This window comes from Numenius arquata, chromosome 2 (assembly GCF_964106895.1).
Source record: "Numenius arquata chromosome 2, bNumArq3.hap1.1, whole genome shotgun sequence".
Classification (NCBI taxonomy): domain Eukaryota; kingdom Metazoa; phylum Chordata; class Aves; order Charadriiformes; family Scolopacidae; genus Numenius; species Numenius arquata.
In genome coordinates this window covers 107,052,032-107,068,276 of record NC_133577.1, presented here as the reverse complement: position 1 = coordinate 107,068,276, position 16,245 = coordinate 107,052,032, and the positions used below count along the sequence as shown (strand labels likewise).

Below are 16,245 nucleotides of genomic sequence, written 5' to 3'. Positions count from 1 at the left end.
TTTGGTTTATATTCAATAGCTCTCTAGGTATATTAAGAAAAAAATAGATCAATTTTGGCATATGCTAAAGGTTACTGGCAAATGTAAAAAAAACAGAGAACAAGGATATACGGAGACAAACTCATGTTTATAGGAAGCACTGACATTTAATGCCAACAGAATAGTTGCAGGTTTTATATTTACATAGATTTTTAAATGATTCATGTAAATTTATGCATTTTTAATCCAATTATTATAAACTTTTCCTACTCTAACTTCCAGCAGTTAGTTAATGCATTCTTAACCTTCAAAAATAAAATTGTGTTAAAAGATTAAATTAATCTCATATGTAAAAGAAGGCGATTAACAGTGAAAAATTGCAAGCAATCAGTATTAGTCTGGAAACAAAGCTTATTTTCTATTGCAATTATAAGTTGTTTTTTCCCCATTGCTTTCAGCACCATTTCAATCATCCTGTGTTTTGTGGTGCTTCAGCTAAAAGAGTTAACATCGGCTCTACCAGGCAAGGGAAAGTTTACCTACAATTCCACATAAGAGAGAAGGAGAGAGAGAGCTGCTGGTAGTTTATTCGCAAATTAAAATTGGTAAAAACAAAGTTTTATGAAAGCCTGTAAGTAGGAGGTTTTCACAGGAAGAGTGAAAGTAAACTGAATTTTTGGCTCATTAGAGCAGTTTCTCAGTTGCATACGTAAATCTTCTGCTTAAGGTATGAAATTAAACATTGTCAGTACTCCCAAAACTGCTCTCCTAAAATGGCATGAAAAGAAATAAACTTTAAAAAGAATTCTTTAGGACTGTTTAACTTATATTTAAAAAATATTAGCCTAAAGTTAAAACTTTTAACCAATAAAGGCTGTTCACTTAATTTGACTGGTTTGTTTCTTCTTTCAGCCTCTTTTGTTTTTATTCAACCTTTCCCATTGTCATAGCCACAAATACACATATTTTGCTTTCAAGATCAAAATCAAAAGTTTTTCTAGTGTGCAAAACAATTATCCATATAAAAAGAAAAAATTATTCTAAAGTGACTACTCAAAATTTAAATATTTAACGTAAACTGATGCTAAAGATAGTTTATTGATTTATGACTAGTTTACTTTTACATTTGGTGTCTATTTGGCACCCTAAGACTCCAAAAAAAATTTTTCCCTGAATAGGCTATAGAAATATTTTTTCTTTTGCTTTTAGCTCCATTTATGAAAAATGAAAGCAAATTATTTTTAAAAGGACACACATGAACAGTGTAAAATGCTGTCTTACTTATGCAGAAGTTTTGAGTTTTCTTCTGAGAGGAAACGCCATTGCTTGGATTCTCTAAAAATTTAACTTATTTAAGAAAAAGAGATGTTGCCGCTTTAGCTGGGAATTTGCAATTGCTCCCACATGTGTTAGGAAAATGTTCACTGCCAGGATTAGGATATCATTCAGTTGTTACAAATTTTGAATGATTTTCTACAAAAAGCCATGCTTTCCAGTTCCACTTGGAAGTTGTGACATACATTAAAACTATATAGCCTCTTGTTGCCAGATACTGCAAACTCCAGACCTAGGCTCATTAGACACCTCTTGGCAATCTTCACTTTATAAGCAGAAGTTATTCTTCCCTATTTATATACTTGTCCTTTGAGAGTACATCTTCTGAAGCTTTTTTTTCCATTTTAATTGTGTATATTATTCGCAATAAGGCTGTAAAAGATATTTTATATTCAGCTTCACTCAGATGCAGTATTCAAAAGCAGCATGTTATACATCAGGAGAAACCCTTTATGGACTCTTCTGTGGATTTGTTTTGGGCTTTCTAGTCAGGAACTTTATGTCCTAATATAGTAGCACAGGATGGGTTGTGCTTCTTTATGATTCACAACTTGCTGTGTGATTAAAATACGCTGCTAGATGCAACAGTGTCCCCTTTGTGCATTCCCTTCATATAACACAACATTAATATATGCCTCCGTTTCACATGAAGTGGTGCATTCGGGCAGTTCCACATTCCCTTTACTTTGTATTGATTATTCCATGAGTTTGTGCAAATTTACTACTGTGAGAAGCTGCTCCTATCTATGGCAAGATAAAAAATACAGTTGTGTTAGTAGACCGTGCAGGAGTGCTGGGTTGTTTTCCATTTGTCTAATAAAGAATTGAACAAAATTACTTATTGTCTAATCAAGCAACAACTTCAGCTATAAATAAGACTGCATACCTGAGTAGTGCTGTGGGTTACTCAGATTTGTTAAAGTACACTTGCATAAATCTTCATGCAGCTGTGACCTAAACATGAATACCTGTCCGACAATCTGTTGTCATCTGGGTTGTCACTAAGCCAAAGAGATGTCTCGATTGTATTGGTTGTTGGATAATGTTTGATTTGTCCATCTATTTTTTTAAGGTCTCAATATATGTAAAAACACACACTTTATTGTTTGAAATTGTAAATTGTTTTTGTGTTTCCAATATAGAAGTGGAAATATAACATTCAAACAGGTAAAAATGTTGTGTTCTTTTTCTAAAGCTAATATTTACTTTAAAATAATCCCTTCCATTTAGAATAAAACATTTTTATTTTAAATGGTTTTGATGGAAATATCTCAATGCATTTTAAAGGCTACATGACAATAACACAAGTAGTGGTGGATCACTGATTAGAAACTTATTAAACAATAAATTGTTCCATAAACTAATTATCCTGATTTTAAAAATCTGTAACTATTACAAGTGATTAGTTCAAATTATTGTGCTTGGGTTATGTCCATAGAAAAGAGGAAATATGATTTGTAGTTTTACTTTGATGAGGTGCACGAGTTAATTTGCAGAAAAAAACGATTAAGTACAAACCTTTTGTGTCTCCAGCTTCACAGGTCTTAAACCCTGTCTGTGAAATTGCCGAGAGGTATTCATGAGACAGCGGCTGCAGGCCACAGGACTCCTCTGGACGAATTCGAGAACCACAGTCCTGAATTAAAATGAAATCCGTGAAAATGACAGCACCACACCCATCCATATGATGTTGAAATCCTCTTCAAGGACATTTAAAGAGGAAAAAAGTTTTTTGGGGTTGGTTCTGGAATTCATTCATCCTTTGCTCTTCAATTTGAAATTTAGAATCCTTATTCCATTCAGACAATGATTTTGTAATAAATTATCCCAATCCACAGTAAATGTACAAGATGCTACATTTACTAAAGATATAAGAAAATTTATTAGGGTAAACATATGTAACATTAATGTAATGTCATGTTGTCTCTACTTATCGTACAATCTGTACTTATTTGCCCTCAGAAACTTTGTATGCATATCTGCAGTCATAAGGAATACATTTCTGACATGAAATGCCCCAAATTAGATTCTGGAGATACAGGTGCATAAAGCAAAAGAGAAATAAAACAGAAAAATTGCAAGGGCAAAATGCAGTGTGAGATGTAATCCATAGTAAACCTCAGACACTACCAATAAAGGTAACATAAATAATGGGCATACTTATGTTTAAAAAAATTTGCCTTTTAATTAATTTTCTTCATAGAAAAGAATCTGATCTTTTTTCACATTCTAGTTAAAGAAGAGTTCACTAAGACCCACAATTAACACAGAAATATTTTTTCTATGTTTATGCTTGGATACAGAAATATGAACTGATTATTAAATCAACAGAATGTAGTAAAGAACGAGAGATTGCTGATGCAATGGCATGCATTGTAATAAGGAGCTGAGTTTCTCACATTTTGATAACTTCTGATAAATTTTATAGGCATGAGTAGAAATGTATATGACAATTAATGCCAGATGCCTAAAACATTAGCAGTAACAATCTGGAATACCAGTCAATCATTTGAAATTAACTTTCTTAAAATTTGCAAGCGAAAAGCATTATTGGCTTTTATAAATCTTGAACATTATTCTATATGGAAGGCCAGAGGTGTTGCCAGCTCCCAAAAAATTCGGACAAAATATCCAGATAAACAGTGATTCCTTACCATAAGTTTTAGCACATGTGGGTTCTTACATTTTAAGTAATGAGCTATATCAACCTTGTGCCTTACAGTTATAATGGCATGCTATAAATGACATGACAACGTTTGTGACACTAGGCAATTCTTTTGGTACTTATAGACATCTACGGCATATATGGCTGCATGAGTTGCTCATTCTAGTTTTCCTGTAGAGAAATAGCATTCCTGGCACTTTTAATAGCATTTTTAATCTGTTTTAGATGTGAACTTCAGGATAAAATGAATCACATCCTAAAAATACCTTTCTCCCTCAACCGTGACAAGAGTTTAGAACAATTCAGAGGCGTATACCTGCATTAGTTCAGATTTCAAATTACTTTGAAAAAATACTCATCCTCCACACTGCCTTGCCCAAACTGGTGCAATTGCCAGTTGTTTCATCAGAAGATAGGAGTATTCTGGGGTCAGTGTTAGCTTAAGAAATAGCATCTACTATGTCATATTTCATTGTCTCACCCTCATTTCTGTATTGTGAAAGGCTCACCAGAACATGAGGGTTATTTTCACCAAAACTGAAAAGCTATAAAACTGGGACTTAAAGATGTGAAAAAGATCATTTTACGAGAAAGGAGAAAATATTATTAAATAATCAGGGCAATCATTACTTAATGTGATTTTATTTTAAAATACTTTATAAAAAATGCAGTTGCAGCTCTTTCTGGCTAAATGGAATATTAGCCATGGTAATGTTCAAGAATTCAAAATTTGCCTTTATAAAAAATTGCATATGCTTAGTGCTACTAATTGCTTACAAACGAACCACACAAATGGAAGCACACTTTTATTGCCCTGTATTCAGGTCAAGAAAGAGTATTCTTGAAACCAAAAAGAATAATAAAATGTAATTTCTCAAAAAAAAAATATTAATTGGTCTTTTCTTCACTGAAGTATGCTGATTCCTATTTTCATTTTCTAATATGATATTAAAATTAATTTGGCAACTTTCATGTAATATTATTCACTGTTTCCATGAAATTATGCTATATCTAGGATGCTATGCCTAAATTGGACCAATGAGAAAATGACAGTTATGTCCTAATATTGTCAAGGTGAAACTTGACAGTTTGTAGGATATGTGCCACTGATATAGATGATATAGATATAGATTCATATAGATATGAATGCATCCTGGAGTTTATTAAATACTGGTGAATCTTGATTATGTAATCAAAAGACAAAGTGAAATAGTTGTCTCACAATTAATCTGATGTTATTAAATTCCATGGTGGGGGGAAAAAACCAAAAAGTAGAAAAGAAATCTTCCCACTGACTTCAAAGGGTCAAGGTCATTTTTGTTTGCAAAAAGTCGGAGAATCGGTAGATATGTGTGGGTTCTTTTGTACAGTTTTCCTGTTCTCTGCTTAATGCTCTATAACTAGGGAAAGCTGTTATGACAAAATGAATGGCATGGTATCTTCTAGTGTTAAACTGTGATGTTGTCTTGGAGCCTCTGGGTCTGGACACACTGTATAGCTATTTGACAGTACTACTTCAACTAACATTACCATCAGAAAGCTCCTACTTTGCAGTAAAACAATTTGCACAGGACTTCACAAGAAAGCCTGAAATTCCTGAATGTGCTGCCATTGCTCTCGACATAGTGCCATAAAATAACTTAACAGGGATTTTCTTGTTCATACCTCTGCCAAGGGTATGTGTTTAAACAAACAAAGCTTGATTTTAATTGCATTCCTTGGACAATATCATTAACAACAGTTTCATGTGGCTTGTTTATTACTAATCACAATCAATCTGCAGGTCAATCTACATCGCTGATTCCCTTTGACTTTGTTGTCTTTTCAAAGACATGCAAACCATGAATTTTAAAAGACACTGCTTATGTTTATTATGTAACTCACATCTCAAACTGTAGGGTCATGAGAGACTGTGAAGCACGGAGCAAGCCTTATTTGTTTCATCTTTACTTTTGGGGGAGACCAATCCTTTATCATCATTGACATATTAATATAATGTGCAAAATGAATCTGCAGCAGCTACAGATTTACCGTAGCTTCACCAATGTACGGCTCATTAAGGGCTTTTCTAACTAACTGCCTGCAGATTTCTTAAAGTTTTCTTCAGGTGCTGCAGTGACATGACATCCTTGCCTTGCCCAAAGATGCAACATCTTGTGATGTATGTTTACAAAAGATCACTCAGGGCAAAGACGAGAGCCAGACACGTAAAGTTAAATGATAGCTCTGTGTCTGTGTCTGTGTCTGTTCTCCCTGCAAACCTTCATTTTTAGAAGGCAGACATAAAACGACCCTTGAAATGTCTGGACTAGAATCAAAAGAAAAATTCCCCTGCATTATGTACTTCAGTGCACAGTTAGAATCGACTCTTTATAAGATTGATTTGGCATTTTACTAGTAAACTTTCTTTTATCTTCACAGAAGATTTTCTGGATACCAGCAAATAAAAGAGGAATAAAGCTTTCCTCTGTACATCTAGATAGCTTTCACTTAGAGAGTGAACGTTTCTGGAGTCCATCTGCTGTGTGAAATGAGAATTGTTTTTTGTTCTAACTACAGCACAGTGAACTTGATTCTTCATAAAGTTTTAGCCTTCAAGAGATCATGCAGATTTTTCAGCCTGCTAATTTACAGTTTTTTCAAATTATTAATTTGGAGCTATTAATGCATACATCATTTCATTTATTTACAGTCTAAGTGCTGGATTTAATAAGAATTTTGTTTGTTTAGGTCAGCTGTCAACAACCACACTGTATTTCCTCTCAATTATATGCATAGGCATATGCATATACATATACATACATAGTTTCACTCAGGTGTACATAAATATTAAAAAAACCATAGTGATTTTAAGATCATATTGATGTGTGTGTGTGTGTGTGAGAGAGAGAGAGAGATAACCAAAGCATTATAAAGATGATCCACACTCATGCAGCTAATATCATGGAATGAATGTCATATACACAATACCATTGTAGTTGCAGTTATGCTTTAGATTGAGATCTAACTTAACTATTAATGGATTTTTAATTCCTGTTGTATCTTTTTACTACATCCACCCTAATGAAAGAATGATTACTCTGAAAGTACAGTAATTGCCTACAGAATAACCCCATAAGCTTCCACCAAACTGCAAGCAGTTAAAAGGAGAGAAGGTAAGAAGCCCACAGCTTTCCTAGGAGAAGTCGTATCGAATAGGGATAAATCGTTTGTCTGAACGTGTTCGTCTGAACGGTCAGTGCTCCCGCAGTAACAGAGCACCACATAACAAAAATAAAGTTACTTTTAGCATCTACAGCTGCTGCTACCTGTCAGCTCAAAAAGACATTTTAAAATAGGAAGGTAGGATTTTCAGAATTTTTCTGGAATAACCCAACTCTGTCTATTCAAAGCTCTTACTAAAACTATCATTTTCAGTGGAAGCAGACTTATGTTAATGAATTGAATGCTTTTGAAACTCCCAGCCAGGATGCCTGTGTGTAGGCTCCACGCTCAGCTTTCTCAGTAAAAGCCTTCTTGCATTTGTATTAAAACCCCTAGCGATAAATGGGGATGGTGAGCTCAACACCTCAAAAGACAGGTAATTTCTGCTTAGGTACTCGTGCCTGAAATTGCACCCAGCCCAAATCACTGAAGACTACCCCTACCAGACTAATAAAGGATTAGCATATCAGAATGTTTTAAACTAAACAAGGGAAACATAACTAAGCTCACAGGAATTTGTTTTAGCATTTCATACAACCAACAGGTAGCCAAAAACCTGCATCTTTTTAACATCCAGAGCCTACACGTGTCTGGGAACAGGTAGATGAGATAAAGTTGGATGAGAAGGGAGGAGGCCTCTCCATCCATGGAACTCTGACCCTGCAGTCCTTTGGCCAGTGTTGCCCATCAGCCTGGCAGGTCACCCAGCCACCTCCCCCACGGCACCACAGCCCTGCCTCATCTCATGATGCTGCCAGGGCTGCCTTATTTTTTTTGACTGTTTAGATTTTAGACATGACAGAAAAAAGCTTCCTGTGAAAGAGGTAGTTTTGAACCTTTTTCTGTCGGCCTTTGCAGGCTCGCTGACTTAATTTTATTTGATCAGGTTCTATTTAAGCTGACCCAAGTTTCTCATGAAATCCTTTCATCTCTCTTTAGTCCATCTTTTTCTACTATTTTACACATAACTAAAACTGGATGAAAAGTGATTAAAAATGATGCTATGGAAGGAATTCTAATAAAATTAGTCAAAGAATGAGCTCATGAAATAGTGAAATTGTATCTTATTGCTAGGGAATAAATTGTGAGCAGATGGGTTAGTTCCACTCTATCAACTTTATTAATATGGCAGTAATAAATGAAGGAACAGTTGGCATATTGACTTCTATTCAACCGTCTCCCTCTGTCCGGCTGCATTATTCAGTGATAGATGAACCTCCAAAGATTCAGAGGTTCAGGCTGCTTCAGTTCAACACCCAAATTAACTAGATTGAACTGAAACTCCTGGGTGTACAAAATAGGACTAGAAAGCTCTCACAAGGAGAGAGGCAGTCTCCCAAGAAATTTCAGTTCACTACTGCTTTTGGCTGGGAAACAATGACTATTATTATTCATCAAGCACTGTCTAAGACATAGATGAAGACATTACCTACATCAAAAGACACACAAATCCATTAAACAGAGAATATAGGATTAATGCATTGAACTGATGGAGTAATGTGTCCGTGTGTTGCAGCTATGTTTTAAAGGAAAGAAATTGCCACCACTGTGTTTTGTAAGGAACCTAATGTGTTCCATCTGCAAAAATGGGATAATATTTCCCCAATGACCCCAAAGGCACTGTCAAAAAAAAACACATTAAAAGACTATGCGATGCTCAGTTCCATGGGGATCTGGTAGGGGCTATAAAAACACTTTAGAAAAGGAGTCTGGGCACTCACAGGGTTGGAACATGCAGTGCACAGACATCAGTAGGAGACTGGGAATGATATGAAAAGCTGAGATGCTGGCCATATTGTCAAGGCATGGTGGAGACATCAGAGACAGTTTGAAATGTGGACAAAATGCAGCCATCAGTCTAAAATGCTTTCAAGTTCTTACTAGCGCTATTCATGCTGTTGCTACAGTTCTTCTTATTTTTTCTTAAGAATACAAGAATACCATGAATTGCAGGACTTTTCTCTCTCAATCACAAACCTGTGACACAAGAGTGTCATATCTACACCATATCTTTACTATTTGCTAAAGAGCTTTTGAAAATCCAAGTAGGTGCCTCTCTACAAAGGCAACTGTCCAAAGCCCATACAGACTATATGAGCAAATAAATTTCATCTTGACACTAAAGCAGATGCAAAGTGACTTCCTCTGCACTGAGAATGCTAACCTCGTAGAAAGAAACTGTTTTGAGAAACAAGCACTCTTTCTAAAGAGCAAATATTGCAAGTTTCATACCACTATTTTAATATCTTTTATGCGCGTAGGGAATATAAAAGAATCCCTTCAATCTATGAAGCATTTTGATTCAATTCCTTTTTACATCACGTTTGATATTGCACACGATTTCAGTTAGACTCTCTATCTGCCTTTCTGCTCCCAAATAGTCAATAGTTCAAAGTTCTGCATTTGTGAACCATAGAATGAAAATATTCTCGAGGGCTAAAAAAGGATGACTCTTAATCTAGCAGAGACTTGTGAATTATAACTCTGAAGAGCTCAGAGATGCAGCAGAATTAGTTGAAGTAAGATGGCTGAATGTGAAATCCAACCACATTAAGAAAAAATATTGTAATCATAAGTTTTGGAAAATATTTCAAACTGTATCTAAAGATAATTACAGCTTCTTTTTTTTTTTTTTTTCAGTAATTGAAGCTAACATCTGCATGGATTTTTCAACTGCTTTCTTAGCAAACATGTTTTCCTAATACAACTAATGATATTTTTCCCAAGGAAGAATAGTGACAATTTCCAGCTTGTATCCTTTATAAACTAAAAAAGCAAAGCAAGACAAAAAAGGAATGAAAAGAATTTAGTGTTTCTTCCTCCCTCAAAATGAAGATAAAACAGGAACAAGTAATAGCAGATAAAAAAAAGCTATTTTAGATTCTGGTGGGTTTTTATTTTAAAAAGTCAGACAGTAATGTTGACCTGGAGACTTTAAGAGCTGCATCAGTTTTGGATTCTCACTGAGTCCTCCTCTTTCCCTCTGTCTTTTCCCAGTGCAAGCTCTGAATGCAAATTGACTTGAATTTTGCCAAGTTCACTACCTGAAAATGGGGAATAGCCTGAGAAAACCATGTGCTTTGATAGTGCAAGAAGTAAATATTTTATGTGCCAATCAGAGGAATTATTAGGTATTTATGGTTCTTTCTCAATAAAGTGCTCTTATGGCCCTGACTGTTTTCCCTGGTAATTAGGCTAAAAATGTACTGTATTAGCTGGAAAATCCCACTGCCTTGTGGCTATTTTTGAGGAGCATTCTCTTCTACTCTCCCATGCTCAGGATATATGGCATTCATGGTTCATATTGCAGAGAGATCTATACTCTACACCTTCCTACGTGCAAGAAGCACTTGAGCTCTACCCTTTATCCCTTTGATTTTAGACTAAAGACCTTTATATCACAGCTACGCTACAGCTATGCTGAACACAGCAGAACTTCTCAGACTGAAAGGTAATCACTGCATTCAGAATGTATGAAAAGGTACGAGAGAAAGAATGAGTTGAAAAACATTACTGTTCATAAATTCTGAAACTGAAATACTCTGAGAATGAATGCAACACATTGAAAAAAAATATGTTAGCCAAGGACTGAGTCCATCTGCTAACCACTAACCAGTGCTAAACCACTCAGCAGAGCTATGCTAGTCAGCCCCTTTGCCCCTAAGAGAGTTCAAAAATCCCTTTGCCAACAGTGCTTGATCTGATAATTGTTCTCAGGACATGCCACTGGGAGCGTGCAGTGCACAAAGCACTAACTGGTATTTCCCTGGTACAACCTTTCCCTGTGATACAGCAAAGACAGTTTAAAGTCCCTCTTTTGACTGATTTGCAGCAGAGATTTCAGTTCAAGCTCCCAATATCTTGCCTCCAGTTAGCGGGCTATAGGCTCTTCTGGGCAGTTCTGTCTCAGTCTCTCCCAAGGAAGCTGTTTGCGGGTTGACATAGTGCTTAGAGACAGTTTAGCAATGTGGGGGGGTTCTTTTGTAAGGTTTTCTTTTGGTTTTTTTTTAATCAGAGTTGGGTTGGACTAGATGATCTTAAAGGTCCCTTCCAACCTAGACGATTCTATGATTCTATGATGCTATTATTTGCTTTGCACATACAGTTAAATGCTGACTTGTAAAGAGCCTTGAACCTGCTCTACCCGCAGGCTTGATGTGTGTAAAGAACACAGGGTGAAACCGGATGAAGGGAGAACCGCCAGGCTCCCTGTGAACTGTTACCTGAAAAAGGACCTACTGAAGTAGGTACTTAACTCCCTGAGAGAGCACGGGGCAATTCAAAGTGGAGGACAGGCTCTCCTGTAACCCAAGACTGGATGTGTAACTCTCAGAGAAAGGCACACTTAAGATACATTCCTTTCATATGATTTTCTGTGGGGCAATACATCTGACTCCCTAATCACTGTGCTGGCTCATATAGAATCTTATTTTTACAATCTGAACTCTTCTATTTCAAATTTAAAAAAGGGTTGCACCCAGACACTTTTTTGTGTGTGCTTTCTTTCCCCAGTTTATCAGATGTTCTACTAAAAATAATAATAAAATAAACCTTTCCCTGCAAGCTTTACTTCCTTAACACTCCCTGCGTAATGCAAAAGGAGTCCAGTTACACTGCTTAGACATGGTGTGTTTCCCTAGGCCTCATGCTTAAATCTCTCTCTTCCCAACTGATTGCCATGGATTCTCCTGCACATTCCCTGAACATGAGAAAAGGAATGCAATAGTGGGGTTTTTTGCAGCAAAATATTCATGATAAATAGCAAGCTGGTAACTGCCAAGCAGATTGCAAAAAGAACTAAGTTCTCCAAGTCCAATTCAATAGGAGCACTGATTTTGCTTCTTTTTTCTTCTTCTCATTAAAAAAAACAAAAAAGAAAAATAAAATTGGAATGTTGGGATTTCCTTTCTTAGTCTCAATTGAGTTTAATTTGGCCCAAAGGATTAAAAAGGTATTATTGAGCCATGGATGGATTGACAGCAAGATTTTAAGAATTTTGTTACCTTGGGAAAGTAGAAAAAAAAAAGGTAAGGAAATAATAAATAAATAGACTAAACATATTCATCAAGAAAGCCAGAAAAGTTTATTACTCTATTTATGTTATGTTGGCTGCATGGTGAATTAAAATGTCTTTTGTTTAAGGAATTAGTGCACACCCTGTTTTATACAGAAATTGTTCTCTGTGGCATACTAGGTTTTGGAAAACACGTCAGTCGTGCATGGTCTGGGGAACACCAAGGAAGCAACTAACAGAGGCTCAAAACACCAAGTGAAAGACTTCTGAAACTGTTTTCCCAAACAATGCCAAAAAACCCAGCGAGTTCCTGCCTTTCATGTAAAGACAGAGTCTACATATGTGTGGAGGCTTCACTCTAATGGAAAGCATGCTTGAATCTGGTGGACAACAGGAGGTATTTCCCTTTGTATATTTACAGTCTGCACTGACGCACTTGTTTGAAGAGCCCGAGCACATGGCCAGCTTCGTGCAGCCATGCACTTTGATGTCAGCTGGCTTTAATGGTGTCCCAGGGAACACAGAGGGCCAGATCCTGAGAGCAGCTGTGTTGAAAACCAGAGTCGTTCAAGTCAGCTCCCAAGAGCCAAATACCCTCCTCTTCAAAAAGCAATACCCCTGGTGAGAGGACAGAATCACAGAATAACAGAATCACAGAATGATATGGGGTCGGAAGGGACCTTTGGAGATCACCTAGTCCAACCCCCCTGCCAAACCAGGTCCAACTAGAACAGGCTGCACAGGAGCATGTCCCGGAGGGTTTTGAACGTCTCCAGAGACGGAGGCTCCACCACCTCTCTGGGCAGCCTGTTCCAGTGCTCTGTCACCCTCAAAGTGAAGTTCCTCCTCATGTTTAGATGGAACTTCTTATGTTCAAGTTTGTGCCCGTTACCTCTTGTCCTGTCACTGGGCACCACTGAGAAAAGGCTGGCCCCATCCTCTTGACACCCACCCTTTAAGTATTTATAGGCATTGATGAGATCCCCCCTCAGTCTTCTCTTCTCCCGACTAAGAAGACCCAAGTCCCTCAGCCTTTCCTCATAAGAGAGATGTTCTAGGCCCCTAATCATCTTTGTAACCCTCTGTTGTACCCTCTCCAGCAGTTCCCTGTCCTTCTTGAACTGGGGACCTATGCTTGCTCTCCAGTGAGAGTAGCACAAATGGTTTGTCTGCTCAATAACCACTCTGCACTGAAAAATATCACCCAGGTATAGATGGCCAGAGGGACACTGAGGTGTGCCATGGGACCAGACCTGAGCCTGTGGATGTCCATTCTGTGGAAGGCCACCTCAGAGACTACTGCTCCTCACCTGAAAGGTGCCAAGAACAAAGAGGTACATGAAATAGATGTGTGCTGGTTGCAATGTCCCCATTCAGGGCAGGGATGATCCCTAGCACCTTGCGCTTTGCTGGCATCTTGGTGGGAGGCAGGTCGTAGCGGCTGGCATTCCCACACACAGCAACCTCACCATTCTGTATTTGGTTCATTTTTTTAAAGTGGCATTCGATGAAGGGCCCATCTCTGATAAAGATGATAGATAAAGTCCACCTCTGAGGCTTTCCTGGCCAAATATCAGACCCTTCTCTTTTTAAGACATTATGCTGTTTGTTTAAGTGAGTCGAGGGACAGGCTCAAAGATCTTGAGATGGTATATCTTTAGCAAGGACAGCATTTACACAAATCTTTCTAACTGTAACCAACAAACATTTTATGAAAAATATATTAGTGATGTAAAGTTTAGAGCCTTGTTGCATGCACAAAGAAATGTGAGGACTAAAACTAAGAATGTGTAAATGACACTAGAGAAAGTCTCAGTGCAAAGGTCCAAGACAGATGGACAGTGCCTGGATAGGTCTCCATTTCACACTATCCATAATTAAAATTGAAGATACTTATACTCAGAAGGTTTTCTATAAGCCTGTGGTAGTGCAGAAGGGAATACTATGACTTTTACTCCGTATATATGAAAGAGAGTGAGAGAATGTGAAGATTTAAGGAGTGGTGGGGTTTTTTTCTCCTTTTTTCCTCTTGAGTTAAAAGCTTCAGTAAAAATACAATACTTAAAAAGAAATCAGCCAACATCATTCAAGATTAAAGTTTCTTGGACAATGCACACAATGAAGACTGTATCAAAACAGAAAAGATAAATGTATTTATAGACAGTATCTGGTTATCATTTATACTTCCCTTTTACCACACTGTGGCTTACCATGAAAAGAATGAAGTAACGAAGGACCGATTTGTCTTTGAAAATCAATACATATTTCATTCAAAAGAACCTTTGAGTTAGAATATTTTCCTTGCTGTCTAATAGCTATGTCCAGCACTAAATTTTAAATATCCCCAGATACTCATTTAATATACACAGCTGGGAGACAGAAGTAAGACAGGCAAATGTGTTTTCCTAGAACACCTAAAAATCTGGCCACGTAGTAATTTATTTTCTAAACTATAATGGGGTCAAAATTTACTCTAATGAATTTGCAGCACACTTCACAGAAGTGAATTTCACGGATTTTTATTAATCATGATCTTTTTCAAAAGATGCTGATTAAAGGTTTGCCTTCTGGTGCATAGCAGACTGAAAATGCAGTCTCCTTACAGCTTGATGGCTTACCGAAGAGCAGACTGCATGCAGGTAGCTTTCACACATGGGCAGAAACAGATTGCATGCAGTTAGTGCCAAATGAGCAGATTGAAGTTAGAATTCACCCGCTTTCTCCAACAACCTGCTCGCAGTAATTTACTACTGCATGTCCTTTTCATTCAGCTAAAGTAATCAAGCAGCCACTAGTTGAACAAGGTCCCCCTCACAAAAACCAACTAATTACTTCTGAAAACTGAATAATGTGCTTAGTGACAATGTTTATTCTACTGCACGAGGCATGATAAGTGAAGCTGCGCTAAAGCCTTGCTTTGGTCAATACTGAGATCACATTAGCACGGAGATGAAGCATGGTGAAAATACAAAAAAAACCTTAAAAATAAAAAATAAGGATCCCTCAACAATGTTTTAAGGCAGTTAATTACAGTTTATTAATCACCCAAGTTCCCCTGACCTACACAAATAGTTTTATACAGTAATTTACTCTCCCTAATATACAGACATCTGGAAGATTTCTGTGATTCACTTCAGGTCTGGGGAGCAATGAGGAGGCAGATAATGCAGCCAGTGCAGCACTACAGACATAACTGGATCAAAATGACTCAGGTTGTTCCTCCCCCAAAATGTCAGAAACACGTTAACTACTGTTTTTCTCAAGGACAGAGGCTACACCTGGATCTGGGCAATGTCCCAGGCCCAGGCAGTGACCCAACCTACACTCACCAAGATTCAGCACTTCAAAGAAATAACTCTGGACAGAGCCAAGGCCTCCTCCACCTTTCCTATGTATTTTGAGTCAGCCTATGAGGCATTTTATGTTTAACTTTCTTGTGTCCACTAATAAAATGAATTGCTGTAAATTTAGGTTTCTGGAGCAAGTTTTTCCTTCAGCAAAGTAGGCATGGCTATATTCACATCCCATAGCAAGCCCTCCCACATTATAATTCACATTGTTTTCCTGATTGATAGGATTATTTGATTACAGGCAATGCGCCCTGAGCAGCTCTGAAACCATGGATTGAATATTATCTTATTGTTTAAATATTTTTGCCTAGACAGATGAACAGTCTAGCTGACGGATTTCTCTTGGCCTGCCCATACTCTTGTTTTTTAACCAGCTATTTTTAATCTTCCTACTCTTCCTGGGTAAGATAGTGGATATCTTGCAATAGGAATTTCACTCAGAGTGTTTGCCCAGTAGTAACTCAGCAAAACCCCTACAAACCCTGAACCAAACACACAGCTCAGATTCCCTCCAGCGTGAGTCCTCTTCCACGTGGCAAAGGGTGGCCAGAACTTAATGTGGACACCGAGACCCTGGCCTTGCTGCAGACTTGGCTGTTGTGGAAAACTAAAACATTTCCAGTTCGAATCAGACTTAGAGGATGTACTACAGACAAAAGGACTGAGATAATGGAAGGGACTTTTTCCAGCAAATATTA

The 16,245-nt window shown here is 37.3% G+C and overlaps 1 protein-coding gene across 1 annotated transcript in view; it reads right to left on the bottom strand.

The window, feature by feature from the left end:
• Window positions 1-16,245, bottom strand: part of CPED1 (cadherin like and PC-esterase domain containing 1) — a 145,275-nt gene that overhangs the window by 19,951 nt on the left and 109,079 nt on the right. Inside the window, exon 17 of the mRNA XM_074168371.1 lies at window positions 2,833-2,950. Within this exon, the coding sequence (XP_074024472.1) occupies window positions 2,833-2,950 (118 nt within the window). The remainder of the gene's footprint in view (window positions 1-2,832; window positions 2,951-16,245) is intronic.